Source organism: Copadichromis virginalis, linkage group LG9 (assembly GCF_057382275.1).
Source record: "Copadichromis virginalis isolate Kocher_CV1m ecotype Utaka linkage group LG9, C_Virginalis_male_GT1.1, whole genome shotgun sequence".
Lineage (NCBI taxonomy): Eukaryota > Metazoa > Chordata > Actinopteri > Cichliformes > Cichlidae > Copadichromis > Copadichromis virginalis.
Genome location: NC_140626.1, coordinates 22,194,125 through 22,208,592, shown reverse-complemented (window position 1 = coordinate 22,208,592; position 14,468 = coordinate 22,194,125). Strand labels below are relative to the sequence as shown.

The window sequence follows — 14,468 nt, the reverse complement described above, 5'->3', positions numbered from 1 at the left end:
AATTAGTGATACAAAAAACCTGTTTTATCCTGTGAATAAAAGTATATGTTTTTGTCAATGTACCATAATAACAGAAGCGAAACGCAATATTGTGTCAGGACAATTCACTATTTATGCACAATAAATAAAGGAGCATAGCACCACAATTTCTGTTCAGCGCCAGACTTGCTTGTAACCTATATCACCAATTATGTTATGAAAATGACGTATTAACTACTAAAAAACACTGACCTTCGTGTAAATGCTTGGAGCAGACTAACCTGTGAGCTGGAGTGTTCTGGGACGTTATATTTGATCTTTGAATGGCTGCAATCCAGGCCATCCGTCGCGTCTTTGTTACTTCGGAAACATGGCTTGAACAATTTCTCTTCAACGACGTAATCCGATAACAACCGATCTCTTTACCCGTCGGCTTCCCGTGGCTGTCATGCGACCGGCTATTGCAGTTAATGATACTACAGCTTCTTGACATTTTTGTGTTTCTTTTTATCGCTGTGTGACTGATTTTAATTGAAAGCCTGCGTGCGCTAGTACCTCTTGCCACGAGTTCCCAGAATCCTTTGCGGTTCTACCCGTGAATGACGTCACATTTTCAATCTCTATATAATATGCATGTTAAATTTTATATTTGGGGTAAAATATCAAGTCTTTTCAAGTAAACCGGTTCAAGTCCAATTCAAGTACCAAGTCATTGGTGTAAAAGTCCAAGTCAAGTCACAAGTCTTAGAACATTTTTTAAGGTCAGGTCTAAAGTCATAAAATTAATGACTCGAGTCTGACTCGAGTCCAAGTCATGTGACTCGAGTCCACACCTCTGGTTTTGACCTGTTAATATGAATTTTGTTCCCATCTCTTGAAGCGTGTTTTGTCTCTGCTAACTCTTTTCTTGCTGTCAGCTCCTGTTCGTCCTTTTATATTTGATGTTTTCTCTGATCTAGTTCCTCTTTATGCATCAGAAGGTTCTTGTAGAGCATTTTAAATTCAGTTTCTTCCTTAGTATTTCATACCCTTGTACCTATCCTAGATAAAGTAGATTATTCTTAATTTACACATTACCTGTAGTGCATATGTTAAAGAATAACATAATATGAGAAAAGTAAAGACTTTTAGCAGACATTGTAGATGCAAACTACAACATTTTGTAATTCTTCAACGCTCTGATTTCTTTCATCTCTTCCTTTCTAATCCTGCCTCCCACACTTCTGGATCCCCTCCTTTTCCATGGCCTCCCTTGGCCCAGAGTATGCTCAGCACTTGTACCTGCACGCCAGAGACCGGGGCCGTGCTGGAGGGCAGGCTGGCTGTGGGTAGCTTTGCTAGCACTGGGTCAGGGGGGCTGCAGCTGGTGGGGTGAGTGCTTTTCCAGTAGGCCTCCAGGTAATCGGCCATATGCTCACATGCGTCCTCCAGCTGGTTCTCATCAAGAATGATGTCAAACATTTCCTGCGAAAGGAGAAACGGGCGCAGTCAGAGTTGAAGGAAATGGAACGGAGACATGACAGGGTCAACAAAACCAGCCAGCGCTGATGTGGAACTTCACATTAAAAGACTTAAAGTGATCTTTAAGGAAACAAAAAACGATAAAAAAAACCATCGGGGCAAGTTAGAAACAACTCACAGGATTAGACACTAGATAACATTAAGTATTCATTTTGCAGAAAATCTTAAACTGTAAATCCCTAAAGATACTGACTGCTATTTAAATGAAATTAAACCTCCGCTTTCACAATACTGGAGGGTTTGCCTCATTTTCTAAAATAATAAGTAAGCAGATTAGAGAGGGACGGAAATAGAACTGGCAGAAATTATAAAGGAATAAACAAAACCTGACTTCAGATATGCACAAATTAAAACCCAGAGCCAAAAAGAACAAAACTCCAAGTTATTTCACACACTGGATTAAAATTGGCAGTAATTTCGGTCCGCTGTGGAGACTTACAGGAGGGCACTGAGCCAGCTTGTCGGCGGCCACCATCTGGACATTGAGGTGTTTGGCCTGCGACTTGCCTCTGGACTTGATGAGCCGCTGTAACACCTGAAGGCAAATGAGGACGAAAGGCAAGAAGGTCACGGCTGTTTTTGACAAACTTAAATTAAAGCTTTGTGCGTGCAGCACACAAGTTTCTCAGCTTTAAACAGGAGCTTCTTTTGGAGGTGGACAATTAATGTAATCTTAGAAGGATTCATTTTACAGCACTACAGATAGATAGTAATGAATTTTTAAAACCCATTTTTAGATGAGACCCCATAAATGTGGGTTGAAAACCTCAAATCCTAAGGCTCAACTGGTCAATTAAATCTGCCATTGGCACTTATATATGATATCTAGAGCCTGACCAATATATTTCTCTTGGTGATTATAATCTGTTCTTGAAATATAGAGTATCATCGGGTATGTTGTCCAGTCAGCATGTGGGATTTTTGTTTGTTTACAGAAAACAATGCAGAAAAAGCACAACTCTTTTCCCTCCTATCAGTAAGTTGCTAACTAGTTTGTGAAAAAGATAATAAACAATAACCCTGCTCATTTTAACACCAGCACACTGTATTTATTTGTGGTTATACTGGATATCCATCCAACTATCCATTTATCATACCCAGCTGTCACAGGGTGAAAGGCGGGGCATACCAGAGACAGGTCACCAGTCACAACCATGCCTATGGTCAATTTAAAATCACTAGTTAACATAACATGCATGTATCTGGACTGTGGGAAGAAGCTCCACTCGACGGGCCACCTTCGGACACATGACCTTCTTGCTGAGAGGCAACAGTGGGACCCCCTGCATCTCTGTACAACTGTGCATATAGAGTATATATAAATATGATATGAAAACTACTTTTTGTATTGAAATATACTTTTGTTTTATGTGTGCGGCAGGCTGCAATGTGCTACTACTGTAGAATAAACATTCAATATTTTCCACAAACTACCAGGTTCGTGCCACGTGGTGATATTTGATGGCTAATGTCAAACTTCTGTCATTAAATAGACTTTGTGTATGTCATAAATAAATATAACCTTCCCAAAATAAATGCTGCCACATCCAAGACCATTTTGGGAGGCATGAAAATTAAACAGCCGTGTTGCCTGAAATAATTTAATGCAGCAATTTTGGCTATTTTTACTTTTGATACAGAATATTTAGCTCGTACGATGTCTTTACATTCATTTGTGCAGTTGCTAATGAAGTTGAGTAATTCTACTCATTTAACTGTGATTTATACAAATACAACATATTAAAAGTTACACTTAGTGTATAAGAAGCAGCAGTTGGGTGTAATTAAGAGGCCAGGTGATAAAGAGCAATTTATTTTCCCCACTTCGAGTGTGATTTAATCTGCTGCCACTGTGATTTAAAGCTGGCATCTCGTGTCTGTTCATCAGCTATTGCTTTCTCTCATTTTCTGAGATGTGCTTTTTATTGATCACTGACTCATGAGCCTTTTGTACACTTGTTGAAGGTCGAAGTGATGAATCAGTCCTCTCACGCATTTTCTCACTCTCAAAGTAGCAGTCACATCTGACATGCTGGATTTAAAGCCAGAGAGCAGTTGCAGAGAGACAATACAAGCGGTGACAAGACAGGACGACGTGAAGACAGACACACATAAACTAGCGGAGCTGACTAACACGTTTATGAGAGTACAGGGAACATCTGCTGAGCCGTTTTCTCACTGTCCTTATTTTCCATCATAGCACATGTACACTGGCAAGTGCATCTGTTCCTCTCTGTTCCTACAGACATCATTTCTCTTACCTTGGGTGAGGTGATCTTGACGTAGACAATGATGGGGGCGAGGGAAGTCTTTCCCAGCTGTGATGGGTGGTTGATGGTATCGGCGTCCAGAACCACCAGCTGTAACGTCCGCGCCAATTCGAAAATTCGCTCAATCTCACTCTGGACTTCAGCTGAAGGGAGACACAGAGGTCTGGGTTTATTCTTTTCAGAGCAGGAAATTATTTCTTATCAGTCGTCAGGGGGATTTATCATGATAGTAGCTTGTGTAACACTGGTTTGTTTTGCACTTTGTTTATCAGTGGCACACTTCCTCTTTTCTTTCTTTGCCACTTGATTGAAATCCCCCTATTTTCACTCCTTACTCAAAATCTGCACTCTCTTTTTCACCTTCTCATTGGGCGACAGTCCTGCTACTCAAGTTCAACTTAGCCATTTCTTTGTTAGCATAACCAATAACTATATTTATGTTTATGGAAGTTTATGACCAAGAGGCTTAAGTCTAATCTTGTCTTTGTTTATTTTCCACACTGAGCAGTCCACTGGTGTTGTTTCCCCATTCATACTCACAACTGCAATTAATTTAAAGTTGGATAAATAAACTTTCATGCACCAGATCATAACTTAATAGCTGATTTCTTTCATGCATTCTTACCAGATCCCCTTAATGATTAAGTTCACTTCCGAAACCCCGATTAACACCAATATATCCTCTGTTGCTGACTTTCAAAGACATCACAAATCTTGTAGTGTCATCTAAAAACACCTCACAAGTTGTTTTGATGTGCCTGTGCAAATATATTTCATGATTACTGATAAAACAAAAAGAATAAAAACAAAAATGATCTCGTCTTTTAACAGCTGAGTTCGTTATCGCAGATCAGCTCTCTGCTAGGATGACAGAAAATGAACATAATAGGCCCCATTAATATTTATGCTTAATTTATTGCAAAATATTCACAATATTAAAGATACTCCTAACTCCATATTTTATTATGGACTATCCTAGAGTAGCTGTGTATGATTTAAAGTTAAAAATACTCCTTATTTATCTTAAACCGAACAATGATGCATGCCTTAAGTTCATCTACTGTCTGAAAGAAGTTGTTTTAGCTCCACCCCCTCTCTCTTTAAGCTGACTCTTGTAATTGGCTGCCTCTCGTAAACACAAGTGATGTCATACAGATCCATGAGTGTAAAAAACATTGTCTTTTGGCTCATAGGGATTACTTGCCTTACTTTTGCTGGCCTCATTACTGGAAACTAGGGGCATGTTTAATGTGACCATCCACCACTGTACAAATATATATTTGACAGATTTATACCTGACGATGGCACTAGATTAAAAAGGATCCCAAGCGTGATTTCAATTTATTTTGAATATCTGCGCAAATTTTTGCAACAATCCATCCATTAGTTGTTGAGACATCCCATTTTAATGTGGATCCCTAGAGCCACACTGAAAGCGTGGCTAAAAAATGATTATTAGTTATTATTAAAGATGAATTTTTATGACTGCTCAGAGTCCATCAGTCATATAGTACGCCTTTTAAAAATCTGAGCCTGCATCAGTGATTTAGGGCATAGCTCTTTCTGCCTCACAGAGACTTAAATATTCAAAAGACATCATGACTTCAGGGACACGGCTTGGAGACTAATAGCTCTGAGTGAGTGAGGAGCCACATTATGTTACCTCTAACAGATACCGACTCTTACATCACACAACTCCCACTCCAGCAGATGACGACGTGACTGCAAAAACAATCCTACAAATAACTCAGGAAGGCCCAGTCCGGAGAGAAATCACGGCCAAGCTCCATGACTTCCAGTCCCGACAGTCTGAAGATAACATGAAAACATTCCAGCCTAACAGCTCATTCAAAATCTCATTTTCCAACTTAAAAATGCCACAGAGGGTCACCAGTTTCACGTGTTTCCAACTTTTCCTGAAATCATTTCATCCATCTTAAAGGAGCACAGCTTCAAGCCAATGTCACTTTTGATGGTAAAATTCTCTTAAAAAGCCTTAAATTACATAGAAAGCAAATGCATAACTCTTTGCTCTTTTGGCAGGAAAACAAAAGCTTTGAGAGACAAAATAAGAACAAAAGAATGACAAAACACACCCTGAGTGGTCCTTAACTTTAAAAGCTTTATGTTTAGTATATTAAATGAAAAAGTAGGTTTGACAAAGACTTCGTTATCTGAAGAAGAACAAAGTCAAAGTTATAGTGTGGCGGCTCTCTGTAATCATTAAAAAACTGCACTTTTAACACACGATGTGCTTCTATTTTATGCTTTTTCCTGCCTTCTTCCTCTGCTGTGGCTGCTGACTGATGCTTCTGGTGATACATAGCAGAGATTAGCCTTGTCATCTCTGTTTGACTCTGGAATCTGTTTCATTCTAATCACATCTAAACCCCAATCAACCTCAGCCAAATCAGAGCAGCTCTTGAACTTATTACTGCATGTTTGCGCTCCATCTTTCATCCCAAACAAAAGAGGCCAGCCAAGGCCATTCAGGGCCGTCTAGAGTTATCGTTACCATTGTCAAGAGTTTCTTTAATCGTTTCCTTCCTTTTTGCTACGTAAGCTGGTCTCCTTGAAAACATTATGAATCAAAACACCAGATGTTCCCAGGTGTAGAGTTTTCTAAGAAACTTACCCAAATTTGAGCGTGTGTTGGAGCGTTCGATGATGGCGTGCTTGCTGGGATTGTTCAGGACCGAGCGTTTGGCAAGAGAGATGTCCGCCGTGACTCGAGTGATTGATATTCTGTCACGAGAAATGGGAGAAGTAATCAGTAGATCTGGGCTTAAAACGAGATGTTGCTGAGGGCAGCAGTTTTTATCCACTGCTTGAGCACATTTCCTGAAACACTGCTGCAGTTCTCAAAGCATTAAGAGCAATCATCACGTCATTGAAAGCCCTGCATCATGCTCACTATAAACATTTAGGCTACAGCGATCAGGCATGACATTATGGCCACCTGGCTAATAGTGTATTGGTCCCTGCTTTGCTAAACAGCTAAAAAACTGCAATGCATTGTGTATTCTCACACCTTCCTACCACAACCAACATTAACTTCTTCAGAAATTTGAGCTACCATAGCTTGTCTGTTGGATCGGAAAGAGGATCACTAGATAGTGACCACTGCAGACCGGGAACAGCCCACAAGAGCTGCAGTTTTGGAGTTGCTCTGACTTAGTCTCCTAATGTTCCCCTAATGTATCCCACCAACCCACTAACAGGTGCCATGATGATAATAATCAGTGTTATTCACCTCACCCGTCAGTGTTCAAAATGTGATACCAGATCGGCGTATATGTGACTAAAATGAGACTTCCCTTCATTGTTGCTTTAAGTAAAGGCTCTCGTGTCATAAAGGTGGTGTCCTACACACAGGAACTCCAGGGTAAAGGGACAGTTCACTCTAAATTAAAATCTACATGTTTAACCTCTGCTGTGCAGTGCTGCTTGTTTTTGTTGATGTTTGGTTTCCCAGAATTAGAGATACTGGTTGTAGAAATGTTTGCTTCTCTATTAAATATACTGCAGCTGAACAGCACTTGCTTTGCGATGCTCAACGCTTCCAAAAATACATCTGAAGAACTCAGCAGCAATTCCTTTGAGAAACCATGACCTAGTTAGTCAAACAAAAAAATCCACCACCCCTGTTCTACTAAAAGAAGAATGTGGCTTGTTACCATTACAGCTCAACCAACTGGGACACCATTAATGATTACATCTTAACACGAGCACAAATGCCAAGAAAATATACTTTACACTAATGTTCTTCATCTATTTATTTATTTCTCTTTTCTTTTAATGCTTATTGACTTGTTGCAAAGGCAGCTTCTGTGACAGCACTTCAGTCCCTGACGAATTTCCCTAAGCAGACAATGAAGTCGTATTGTATTGTTTTTCATTGATCGTGTTCATCAAATGCAAACAGTTTGTCAATACTGATACTATATCACAACTGCTCACCCTTCCCTGCAGACATTTGGAGGTGTTTTGGGGAGTGCTGTGCATGGTTTCACTAACTTTTCCAGATTTTGTAGATACAACGAACATGAGCTAAAGAGCCTTAACAGCTCAGTCAGTGGTTGAACACCCGGGGAGCTCTGCTGCATGTCATTCCTCCCCTCTCTTTCCTCTGTCTATCTGCTGTGTTATATAAATAAAGGAAAAGTATCCCACATAAAAACCATGTGGATGTTGTTAATGTCTGATCTGTATTTGCTGGAAAAACATTAACTGAAATAAAACGAACTAAAATAATATTTGTCCCTACAAAACTAAATAAAAAAAAATACGAGAAATGTTTTCAGTTTAAGTCTTTGTCGGCTCGGTCAAACGTGTCAACGCTGTCAGGCTGACGAGGCTTTGGTGCATATGTTTACTGGGACTGAGATGTCTGTGTGACTGTGGTTGTCTGTAGTTGTTTGCTTTGCTGTACTATGTCACGTCTTGCTCTGAAACTCCGGCAAAACCACCCATGTCAATAACAAAAACGAACACTAAAGCTAGCGAAAAACACAAAAACTGAAGTGAAAAGAGCACATCCACTGTGGGAACTAAACAAAACTGCACTGAATAGAAATCAAACATGTAAAACTCCGGAAACAGCGCTATGAACAGTATGTGTTTATATTTGAGTTTGGGCATGTTACTAACTTTAGTAACACGAACTTTACACAAGATAAATTAAAGTTTAATAATTTAAACATTTATTTTATACATTTTGAGGATTTATAACATGTGTATGCTTATGAAAAAACATGTCTTTTGCAGCCCATAACTGAGGATTCTGTACCAAAGCAACAAGAGAGCGCATATAAAAATGCGCTGTGCATTTGAGACTCGCACACGGCGTAGGAATCTCGATTGCCAGGTGAAAACTGTGCCAAACCAACTAAGAAAAACTAACACCAAATCAAAGACAAATGTCAGAGAGCAGCAGCAGGGAATTACTTACAGGTGTAAATTTGTTTAAAACAAATCAGCAGATCAAACGGTATTCTCCGCAGCTGCTGATGATCTGAGTGGATTTTCGTGTTGTGCAACTTCTAAACTAAAAAACCTCTCTGCTCCGGGTGGGAGGATGGACTCAGCATTGAGTAAGGAGAATCCTGCTCGGCTCTAGGGCCCATTATGGCCTATTAAGGACATGGAGAGGGCCTATTTAAAGCAGCGGCACACATCTCCAGGCCAAACAAACTTGTTACACACTCCCTCAGCTAACCTCGAGGGAGAGATAAATACCAGCCTATAGACTTAGAAGAGTGAGGAAGGAAGCGGGATGGGAGCTTGTGTTTTTAAAAAGGTCACAGGAAGCTTACCTTCCCTCAAATCTGTGTTTCAAAAAGTCAAACAGCGCTTTTTGCATCATGTCTGTCACCTGCAAACGAGATTCAGGAGAGAGAACAAGAGTCAATGAGTCAGGTTTTCTAAACTACTAAAGAAAATACTAAAGAAAATTCAGTGTTGTGTTTGGAAAGTTGAAGCTTTGATGCACCTCGTAGCCCTTCAGTGACGGTCCAACCAGAACCACAGGCCGCATGGAAGGCACAACGTCGTACGGAGGAATGTGCTCCGTCTTCAGAAGGAGAGAAGAAGAAAAACAGTTACACATTTATGGAGACAAAGTAAACGCTCACCATCACAAATCACTTAAGGGGGTGGAAAAACAACGAAGTAGACATTTTAAAAGCACTGAAACATTATGAACCATGAAACGGGACGTCCGAGCTGGTTCGAAAAAAAACAAACAAGCTTTGATTTATAACCGATTTGGCAGTTTGCTGCAGAAACTTTAATGGTGACACTTCAAAGGAGGTTACCGTAAACGAAAAATATTTATGTATGTCAGATCGAGTCTCTCGTGTCATGGTTCTGATTCCGCTGAATAAAAGGGAAGCTAAATGATAGGAAAGGTTAGTCAGGGAGTGAGAAAGAAGCCCGAGTAGAGCAACAGAAGCTTTGACTGAAAACACAAAATTAGGACACAGTTAGAAAAACTCGCTCACTGCTGTACGGACAAAAACGGACCTCAGTTTGTGGAACAGCCTGTTTTTAATCAACACTTCGACTGACCTTATTATGAGGTCAACACGGTCCATGATGTGACTTTTGCACATAATATAAACAGTTATTTTTCTTTTATGTGATGCCTTCTAAGATGCCTTTAATTACACTTAAAAAATACTTGCAAGTATGCACATGCCGCACTTAGCATATTTATTAGACCACCTATTATTATATAATATTTTAGAAATGTAAAAAATTATATTGTTATTGATGACGCAAATGAACTGAATTCATGTTTTTATACCCAAATTTGATCCAGCACACTGTAATCCTCGAAGAAAATAAGAATCAATCAAGCATAACATTTAACCACTAAAACTACATTTTCTTTTTGGGAATGCAAATAAATAGCTACATAATAACACTAACAACAACACTCATATTGTGTGTTACAATGGGGGCTTTTTTGTAAAACAGTAAGTTTGAACATTCATGAATAACATGCATTGAAAATATGGTTTTGATTGAACTGGTGCATTCTGTTAATTAATCATTACAGAAACATAAAAATGATTTTGATTATTACCAATACAGTTAATTTAAGGCTGAACACTGGGTGTTTGACTGTGAGGCTCTCCGGTGCAGAATGTCATGTGGTATGTTTATGAGAGATCATAGACTGATATAATCACACAAATACTTTTGTATTTTTACAATTTACGGTGAACATGCATATATTAATAAAGAAAAAAATAGTTGATTCATAGAGATGAAATTTTTTTATTTGCAACCCTATTCGAATTATTTTTCTAATACATTTATAAACTACTGAAACTTCTGATACATTCTTGCATTTGTGTTTTTAGTGAACTCGCTGTTTTAGTGGAAATTTGTGTATAATGTTTTTAAGACTGTCTTCTTAATCCTTGCAAATATTAGCATGTGGTTTCAGAGAGGAAATGCATTATGGTCTGTGACAGCGAGCCAATGACCCTCATACCTCTGTGTCCCGCTGTCTGGAAGAACAGCGTGTTTGAGCCGAGAAACAGAGAGAAGGTTTACTTCTGCTTTCTCTGGCTACTTAAAAGGACTGCTGACATTATTTTCTTAGTCATCCCTTATTTGTCCTCATGTCCGGGCGGTTCTTTCGATCTGTGTTATCTTTACGATAAGTGTTTCAGACGATTTATTTAGACTTTCTTGTTGCAGTCTGTTGCTCCGTCTTACTCATCCCTTCAGCTCTAAACATTTTCTATCTAGCATTCGCTGTCGTCAGTGAGCTTCCCCAGAGACGCTGTGGGAACTGATGCGCACTACTGCTGACTAACATGCCATCAATGAACAATGTAGCTCAGCTTAAATCCTTTCAGTAGCATATTTAACTTCTAGATTACATGGTCACTGTAATCATGGGAAACAAGCTCTACTATATCCTTAAGTCCCACAGCAAACAGCATTTATTTATTTCAGCTGTCACTAATGAAAAATATGAGTAGTGAAGCATAAGAATGGGCGAAGACATGCCCCACTGAGTTCTTGCTGAGAGTTTCATGGGAAGAATGATACAACTCTTCTAAAGCTGCCCATCAGCACCACAAATGCTTATAAATTCATTATTCTTTGCTTAATCCATATAAAGTGCATGAAACAACAAGCTGCTGCTTTATGAGGTTTTTATATTGACCTACAGATATGTTACAAATAAAGAAACAGGTTTCAGTGTGCTTTGGCAGTCTCCATGTTTCTGTTAGTCTGCTGGAGGATTGGACCTGATTATGTTATAGTGAACTAAAGCTAAACCAAAACTAAGTTGAAATAACACTTCAATGAATTAAAAATAAAACCAAGATCAAACTATATTATATGTTTTACTTACATAAATGAAATGTAACAGGAGTTTCTTTAGTTTTAATCTTTGTCATTTATCAAATGGGTCAGCAGAGCCACCCTGAGGAGGCTTCAGCACATTTTCAAAGGAGCTTGCAAAGAAAAGCGTCTGGACTTCTTTAAGTTACTTGAAGACGTTTCACCTCTCATCCGAGAAGCTTCTTCAGTTCTAAGGTCAAATGGTGCTGTAGTATATGATTTGGACCACTTTTTGCTTATAAAATGATTCAGTGACCCCTCATGTCCTGAAGACGAAGACTTTTATGATGTTGACAGAACATCCATATCTCCTGACTCTAGAGGTTAGGATTCAAGCTTTCCTTTAATTTGTCAATCATCATTTCTTGGCTTTTCATGTTTTCTGTTTTTATTCTCTTTGCCTTTATACTCTAGCTTCATATTGATAAAAGATAGGACCATGGCATTACTTTTCTCATCAATTGTAGCTCTCACCAAGAAACAAGCTGTTCACACTGAGATCCCAAATTTACACACAAAACAATTACAACACACAGGCTGGCAGGAGCGGTGAGTAGTGTGAGTACATTGGTGAGTCTATGCTTAGGAAATGCATTGAGAGTTTTTCACAGCTCAGACCATGAAGGTTATCCCCACACCCTGCTGTGCTGGTGCGGTGCACACAAAGACTTACCGACTTCTGCTTCTGTTTAGCTGTGGCAAGACGAAAGAGGAAAAAGAGAGAGGTTAGGAAAAGGCATGCATGCTAAGTGTGGTGTGAACGCCGAGGGACAAGGACGATGGTGTAGACAAACAGGAGGGGCGCTGCGTGTAGCTGAGCAGCCATAGGCATTTTAGTCAGAGCCGTGCGGACGGATAGAGAAGAAGCGAGGGTCGGGTAGCTCAGGTAGAGTTTACCTTCTTAAAGAAGGGCATTCGTTTCTCTTTTGCTAGGGGTGACATGACAGTGTTTGGACTGGCTTTAGGGGAGCGCAGGTTGACTGGAAGCTCATTGTCCTCGGGGTCTAAGCCTGTGGCGTCTATGTCAATGGCTACCCACACAGACAGACAAGAGCATCGTCACATGGAGGTGAAGACAGGAGGTCACAGGTAGCGGGTAGGATTTACATTGAAAGTAGCACAGAATGTAGGTACTACACAAAAAGTACATGAAACATGTAAAAGTACAGTTATGGCAAAAATAATGTCTGTTTTACTGAGGTTAAGAACACGTACATCTTACCTACAGCTGGATTTCAGTGACTAAATGTTGATTCAAAATACTAACAAATCTATTAAATACAAAATTGGACTTTCACCCCTGAAGCTGCTTACCAGATGAAGGAGGAGTAGATTTCCGTGAGTTAGGAACAACTTCACCTAAACTAGATGATGAGTTTGCTCCCAATTTACTGAAATGATAAATAAATTTTTTAACATTAGGCCAACAAAATTGAATATCTAATGATCTGCACATTCATAATAAATTATCTCAAAGCTAAAGCAAAGGACTTTGGTGTGCACGAGTCTGTTTACCTGGAGTGGAACTTGCCCTGCTTGGCTCTCTGCTCCTGGAGGATACGAGTGTTTTCAAGCTTCACTGGACTGGGGATGAAACCGATTTCACAGCCTTCTTTCACCAGGCGTCCTATCCACCAGTCATTGTTGTACTTCTACACATACACAAAATTCAAGAAAGTCATCTCAAACATCCTCCTTTTTATTGCTGCCGTCATCTTTCTTTCCATATGGCATCGACAAACTAGCGTACTGAACAACACCTCTAGCTCACCTCTTTGACATGGAGGAAGTCTTTAGCCTCAAAGGAGACGGCCATGCCTGGCACAGGGACATCATCGTCGTGACTCGGGCTGTAGCTGACATTTGTGCGGACGGCAAATGCAACTGGTTTGGTCTAGCAGAAGTGACAAAGGAGGGAAAAAAAAGAAAATGTCAGATTTCACAAGCGATAATTTGCTTTCAAACTGGAGGAAATCAAGCACAGATTCTAACACGAGTGGGGAGACAGTTGCTAAAAGTGTTTATTCTAATCTTTTTCGAACACTACTGCCAAGCTGTGATCCTCGTCTTTGTGTGAGGTGTAAAAATAACCCCGGGTGAGAGATATCAGCAGCCTCTGACTCATCCAGACTTCGTCTAGTCTTCTCTCCACAAATGAGCTGCCTGCTTTTCTGTCTCTCTGCTACATGCTACAGCACTCACATGTTACAAGTTCAAATGATGCAACATGTTACCAACTGCAGCACCAGTAGTACAAGTACGCTCAAGCAAAATCAGCACTTGCGTAAATGGTAAATCATAAATCAATCCAGCATTCTTTACAAAGACAGAATCAATACTGACCTCCTTATACGATCACTGTAAACCTTTTACTTCAAGACAAAAAGTCATTGAGATAATGCATAAAGCTAATAAAATGTTTCCAGGCAGGGAAATAACAATCTAACACTGCTGACTGTCTACAAACTGCATGAAACAGCACTGATGTAGCTGCACCGTTCAATAAAACCTCCCCTGCCCACAGTGACACGTTACCCTGCTACAAAAGATTAAGGATCACATCATATGCTCACATACAAACACTAAACTAGTTTCTGGGTTTGTTTTTGCAAGCCCAGAATATCCACTTAAGACACATATCCCTTTAAGAATTACATAAAATGCTTTCGGACATAATCTTGGAGCCAGTCTGGCGGCAGTAGCCTCAACAGTTGGCAACACGGTCATGCCCTCAACCAGATTACATTTGCTCTGCCTTTGACAGAGTGACAAGCACGACAGAAGTCAACTGAAAAGCCAAAATAAATGCACAAGGATCTAGCTTAGAGT

General features: G+C 39.8%; 1 protein-coding gene across 4 annotated transcripts in view; it reads right to left on the bottom strand.

The window, feature by feature from the left end:
* cacnb2a (calcium channel, voltage-dependent, beta 2a) overlaps positions 1–14,468 on the bottom strand; it is a 74,106-nt gene that overhangs the window by 4,967 nt on the left and 54,671 nt on the right. For 2 of the 4 annotated variants that reach the window (XM_085468212.1, XM_085468213.1), the window contains 10 exons: positions 13,411–13,533; positions 13,155–13,291; positions 12,954–13,030; positions 12,537–12,670; positions 9,262–9,342; positions 9,086–9,144; positions 6,406–6,515; positions 3,762–3,913; positions 1,940–2,035; positions 1,261–1,443 (listed from right to left, as the gene is read on the bottom strand). In XM_085468212.1, coding sequence (XP_085324338.1) covers positions 1,261–1,443; positions 1,940–2,035; positions 3,762–3,913; positions 6,406–6,515; positions 9,086–9,144; positions 9,262–9,342; positions 12,537–12,670; positions 12,954–13,030; positions 13,155–13,291; positions 13,411–13,533 — 1,152 coding nt within the window. Of the gene's footprint in view, positions 1–1,260; positions 1,444–1,939; positions 2,036–3,761; positions 3,914–6,405; positions 6,516–9,085; positions 9,145–9,261; positions 9,343–12,312; positions 12,333–12,536; positions 12,671–12,953; positions 13,031–13,154; positions 13,292–13,410; positions 13,534–14,468 lie in introns of all 4 variants that reach the window. The other 2 variants (XM_085468214.1, XM_085468215.1) reach the window with 1 other exon arrangement.